The sequence below is a fragment of the Cyanistes caeruleus genome, unplaced genomic scaffold (assembly GCF_971803275.1).
Source record: "Cyanistes caeruleus unplaced genomic scaffold, bCyaCae1.hap1.1 HAP1_SCAFFOLD_69, whole genome shotgun sequence".
Lineage (NCBI taxonomy): Eukaryota > Metazoa > Chordata > Aves > Passeriformes > Paridae > Cyanistes > Cyanistes caeruleus.
In genome coordinates this window covers 1,786,469-1,792,385 of record NW_028255886.1, presented here as the reverse complement: position 1 = coordinate 1,792,385, position 5,917 = coordinate 1,786,469, and the positions used below count along the sequence as shown (strand labels likewise).

At 54.0% G+C, this 5,917-nt stretch overlaps 1 protein-coding gene across 1 annotated transcript; it reads left to right on the top strand.

Annotated features, from left to right (window-relative positions):
• The first annotated feature begins 1,241 nt into the window (after nucleotides 1-1,241).
• LOC147646981 (olfactory receptor 14A2-like) lies at nucleotides 1,242-1,976 on the top strand. Its single transcript, XM_086872645.1, has one exon. The coding sequence runs from the start codon at nucleotides 1,257-1,259 to the stop codon at nucleotides 1,842-1,844; it is 588 nt and encodes a 195-aa protein (XP_086728771.1). The 5' UTR covers nucleotides 1,242-1,256; the 3' UTR covers nucleotides 1,845-1,976.
• Nucleotides 1,977-5,917: the final 3,941 nt, after the last annotated feature.

The window sequence follows — 5,917 nt, the reverse complement described above, 5'->3', positions numbered from 1 at the left end:
CACTCAATATGAATGATCAGCAAGTCTCGTTTATTGATAACTCTAACACCACTTATATAGCATCAATAATTAGGCTCATACATAGTGCAAAAAGCAAGCTCATTATTGGATACTTCATTTAAGGTCAACTCCACCTAATTCTACATTCCTGTGATCGCTCATCTATGCTGAATTCACATTCTTCTGATCACAGCGTCCTGCTCTCAGTTAACAGCTATCACCAAGGCCTTCCTGACTTTGCAACATCTCACACCAACTGTACTCTATTGTCTAATTCTTTCCCAGCTAACTGCTGCATGGGAATATGACCTTTGCTCTCTAGCCATTCCTCTATAGGAGTGTGACTGTGCTCTGATTCCAGCCAAAGGTACAAACCCAGGACAGTTTGGAACGAGCCCATCCAGCCCCTCACCTTCCCTAAGCCACAGAGAATCCTTTGCCTCTCACATCTCTCAGTGGCAAACTCTGACTGCAGCAGAAATGCTGGGGATTTCTGACCTCAGAGAACCAGGAATGATTTGTGGGTAGGAAGACAGTTTGTAAAACCAACTCCTGCTATACTTTTCAAGTGTGTGTGCAGATGGCAAGAGGCCCATCTCCATTAGGAGTGATGCCCCTGACATATCCTGAATTTCCAGCCTTGTCTCTCTGCCACATGGCCGCAAACCCAGGGCAGCAGGGCAGGGATGGCTCCTGGAGAGCCCCCAGGCACAGGCCTGACTGCTCCTGGCACACTCAGACAGCACAGCTGGAGCACAGTCAGGGAACTGGTTGAAGTTTTCCCAGAGCAGGAATAAGGGTGGGTGAGTCCCAGCGGGACAGTGTACAGGGAATGGCCCAAGCTTGGCTCAAAGCAGCGTCTCCTGATTTGTCACTGTCCTTTGTCCATGAACAGGTCCCCATGTGCAGCCACAGCAAATGTCCAACAGCAGCTCCATCAGACACTTCCTCCTGCTGGCATTGGCAGACACGTGGCAGCTGCAGCTCCTGCACTTCTGCCTCTTCCTGGGCATCTCCCTGGCTGCCCTCCTGGGCAACGGCCTCATCATCAGCGCCGTAGCCTGCAGCCACCACCTGCACAGCCCCATGTTCTTCTTCCTGCTCAACCTGGCCCTCACTGACCTGGACTCCATCTGCACCACCGTGCCCAAAGCCATGCACAATTCCCTCTGGGACACCAGATACATACAGGATGTGCAGCACAAATATTTTTTTTGGTTTTCTGTGCTGCAACAGAGTATTTCCTCCTGACCATCATGTGCTACGACCGCTACGTGTCCATCTGCAAACTCCTGCACTACGGGACCCTCCTGGGCAGCAGAGCTTGTGCCCACATGGCAGCAGCTGCCTGGGCCAGTGGCTTTCTCTATTCACTGCTGCACACGGCCAATACATTTTCCCTGCCCCTGTGCCATGGCAATGTCCTGGGCCAGTTCTTCTGTGAAATCCCACATATCCTCAAGCTTTCCTGCTCCAATTCCTACACTAGAGAACTTGGGCTCATTGAAGTCAGTGCCTGTTTGCTGCTTGGCTGTTTTGTGTTCATTGTTTTCTCCTATGTGCAGATCTTCAGGGCTGTGCTGAGGATCCCCTCTGAGCAGGGACAGCACAAAGCCTTTTCCACCTGCCTCCCTCACGTGGCCATGCTCTCCCTGTTCCTCAGCACTCTCATGTTTGCTCACCTGAAGCCCCCCTCTAACTCCTCCCCATCCCTGGATCTGGCCCTGTCAGTTCTGTACTCAGTGCTGCCTCCAGCCCTGAAACCCCTCATCTACAGCCTGAGGAACCAGGAGCTCAAGGCTGCAGTGTGGACACTGATGACTGGATGGTTTCAGAAACATTAAACTGCAGGCCAATTTCTGCAAATCACTTGTAATAAAAGTCATCTTTGATTCTTCTTGTTGGTTTCATTTTGGATGTTTTCTTTGTTTTCATTTTTAGATCTTGTCCACAATAAAATATCATTGTTTGTGCCATTTCTCATTTTGTTTCTCTCTTCATCTTCCCTTTGGCCACAGACTGTGTCAATGAGGGGCTGCACTCTTGGTGGCTTTAAAGGAACTAAAGGATCTCCCAGAAAAGTTTTCTCCAGAGATCTCCCTTTTGTTCCCCTCTCTGGAGCTGCAGCAGCAGTGTCTGTGTGCAGAGCTGGGGCAGATCAGTGCTGGAACAGCAGCTGTGCCCAGGAGCAGCAGCACTTGGTGTTGCCAGTGCTGCTCCCGTGCCACTGCCCCGCTGCCCTCCTGCCCTGGTGTTGCTGCAGGGCCTGAGTGCTCTCGGGGCCGGGCACAGCCCTGGGGGTGGCAGTGCTGGGGCTGCAGCAGGGACAGGCCATGGGCACTGCTGGGGCAGCGCTGACACCTCAGGGCAGGGCCTGGGGGCTCCAGGCTCCTCGTCCAGGCTCTCTCAAGAACACACCCAGGCCAATGCTCAGCACAGAAAACCCCCATGAGCAGCCCCAGGGTGGCCGTGGGCCCACTGGGGGCAAACAGCATGGCTGGGGCTCTGCAAGGTCCCTGGGGGCGACAGGAAGAAGCAGCAGAGCAGGGGCTGATCCATCCCCACTGCTCTGGACACCCCAGGGCAGCATCCCAGAGAATCCTCACGGAGCTGCCAACAACATCCCCCCTGTGCAGCCCTGGCCTCTCCCCCAGCTCAGAGAGGTGCTGCACCCTTGCAGGCACAGACACGGCAGCACTGGCTCAGAAGCCCCTGTTTGCACTGCCCAGAGCAGGTGTCAGCACCCCCATGGTGCTGCTGTGGGGAGATGAACCTGAGGGAGCACAAATGCCATCAGCCCCTGGGGCCAGGAAGGACTGGGGGATGGGAGGGAAACCACTCAGGTTTGTCGTGGCCTCTGAAGTCACACAGAAAGTTTGTACTCATGAGCTGTGAGTTTCCTGTGCCACTGCAGATGTTGTTGCTCAGAGCCAGGACTGCCTGGCAGCCACCCCCAGACTTCCCTGAGCATTTTCTTTGCTTCGCCTTTGCTTTCTTTCCTCTTCCTGCTCCAGATTTCTTCCTATTTCCCACCCCTATTCCCTCCCCTGCAAACAGCCCATCCCTGTTTGCCCTTTCCTCTCTGGCCCCACTCCCCATTTCAGTTCCTGAGCTGGCACCATGAGAAGGTCCCTCGGGGAGCAGGATCATCCTACAGGTGCTTCAGGAATTGTCTGCAGGGTTCTGCGGTGCCTCATGCTGCTCCCTTGCCAGAGGCAGCACAGGCCAGGGGGGCACATCTGGGCTGCTGTGTCTGGCTGTGGGGCTCCCTGTTCTGGGCAAGGAGGAGGAGCTGGAAAGGCTTTGCAGGACTGACAGGATGGGTTTTGGGGGCTGTGCAGAGAAGCTGAGGGACCTGGGCTGCTGCACCTTGTGAAGAGGAGGCCCAGGGCTCATCCTGTACTTGCTCCAAGGGTGGTTTCAAAGAATCACAGAGTTAGTAAAGTTGGAAGAGGCCTTGGAGATCATCAAGTCCAACTTGTGCCATGACATCACCTTGTCTTCCCTGAACCTCCTCTTCTCCTGGATTAACAACCCCATCTCCCTCAGCTTCCCCTCACAGGACTTGTGCTCCAGACCCCTCAGAAGCCTTGTTGGCCTTCTCTGGACACTCTCCAACCCTTCCATGTCTTTCCAAAATTATGGGCCCAGAACTAGACACAGCACTTGAGGTGCAGCTCAACCAGTGTCAAGCACAGGGGAAGAATCCCTGCCCTGGTCCTGCTGGCCACACTGTTCCTGATCCAGGCCAGGAGCCATTGGCCTTCTTGGCCACCTGGGCACACTGATGGCTCATGCCCAGCCTGCTGTCCATCAGTGCCCCAGCTCCCTTTCTGCCTGCCTGCTGTCCAGCCTCTCTGTCCCCAGCCTGGAGCACTGCAGGGGTTGTGGCAAAAGTGCAGGACTCGGCACTTGAACTTGTTAAACCCCACATTGTTGGGTCTGGCCCCTGGATCCAGCCTGTCCAGGTCCCTGTGCAGAGCCCTCCTATGCTGCAGCACATCAACACTGCCAAACAACTTGGTGTCACCATGGTTCCAGGGGGCCCTAGAGTGTCACAATGGTCTCCATGATTCCATCAGGCCTCCCATCCATCCATATTTGGATTATACTGGGAGTGACTGGACTCATACTGGGAGTATCTGAGACTGACTGGCAACATACCTTGCACATCATCCCCCATACTGGGGGTGACTGGGAGGAACTTGAAGCATGCTGGGGGCAAATGGCATCATACTGGGACTGACTGGGTTGATCTAGCCAGAGGCAACTGGGACCATCCTGGGAGTGCTGGCATGTGACAGTGATCATACTGGAGCTTACTGGGCTCATATTGGTGCTGAAAGAGAGTAACTGGGATCTCTGAACACCACAGGTTCCTTTCCCACTCACTGAAGAAGGAGCTTTGCAGTATCCATGTGTGAGGTGACCTTCACCTGAACCAGACGCTGTTAGGAGAAAAAGCTGCCTGTGATGGAAACTCCCACACAACAAGTCAATGCCAAGAGAGAGCATTTTCCTTTCACAATTTCCCTCCTGGAGCCACAGTCCTTTTGGATCACACAGAAGGCAAGAGAACAGCACAAAATACTTGGCTGTGTCCAGTTTTTGGCTGGACGAACAACGGAGGGAGTGCCTGGGTCCGCTATCACAGACTCTCCTCTTGGGGAACAGAACCCCCCCAGGCTCCATTCCAAACACTGTGCACACCCTGCTGGCTTAGAAACAACCCCTTTTTTAAGAAGCTGTTGGCAGGAGCTCTCCCAAATGAATGGAATCCAAATGGCAATTTTCTTTCAAAATCACCTCCATTCCAAACGAATAATGGAAAGCCCAAAGCTACCCCAAAGGCACATATGGTGCACCTGGGGATAACCTCGACTTAAGGGCTGAGTAAGTTAAAAAATACCCATAAGAAGCCCCAGAGTCCAGAGTGCAAACTGCAGCAACCACTTGCTGGATCATTTTGGCTGTGCTGCACACATCTGCAGACTGTCTGTCCCCCTGCAAGGACAGAAGGACACCCATCAGGGGCTGGGCTGGCTGCTGAGAATGCCTCAGGCAGGAGGATCCTCAGGCAATGAGCAGGCACCCAGAGCCGCTCTGACACTGAGGCCTCTGTGCCCCACAGCAACGGGAACACCACAAGGACACGGCAACGTTCCTGTGACGTCACAGCAGCAGCTCACCCAAAAACCTCCTGGAAGGTTCTCCTGGGTCACCAAGGAGCACAAAGGATCCTCAGAGGGCACAACCTATTGCCCTCCAAAGGATCCAAGAGGAACTCAGAAAATGCAGCAAACCAGGACACCCCACAAGGAAATACAACTTTTGGTCACTGATGCTTCTGGCTAAAACCAGCAAGGCTTGTTTCCTCTGGGATATTCGTTCTAGTTCTAAAAACAAACAAGATTCTCTGCTGTAAATTACAGAAAGCAGGAACTTGGGGGAAAAGAAGGCTGAGAGTGCCTAAGCCTTGTGTGACTTCTTGGACATCCTGTGGCTGAGGGTGTCCAAGGTAATGGACTCACAAGTGGGGTCCCTGCCCTCCCGACTGACAGCTGCCATCTCTCCTTCAGCCCCACACGTGGCTCAAACAACCTCCAGTCAAGGGCCTCCATCCACACATTCAATCACCAGCCAGAGATGGTCATCAGCCAGGTCACCCAGCATCCCTGAGGCCACAGCAGGGAGTGCTCCTGGCATCTGGTAGAGCACTGTGGCTTTCCTGGGATCCTTCTGGTGTCTGTGGCTGAGAGGAGTGGGGTGGATGGAATCAGAATGGGTCACAGATCAGCAGCCCCACTGCAAGCAGTGCTTTCTCCTGCTGTGTGGGGACCATGTGGTGACTGATATTGGGACTCCTCTGGCTTTGGCTCCTGTAGAGCACACAGAGGGTCAGACACTGGGCTGAGGG

Coding starts and splice junctions, on each gene's coding strand:
- LOC147646981 (XM_086872645.1), top strand. CDS start 1,257: ATGTGCTACGACCGCTACGTGTCCATCTGCAAACTCCTGCACTACGGG.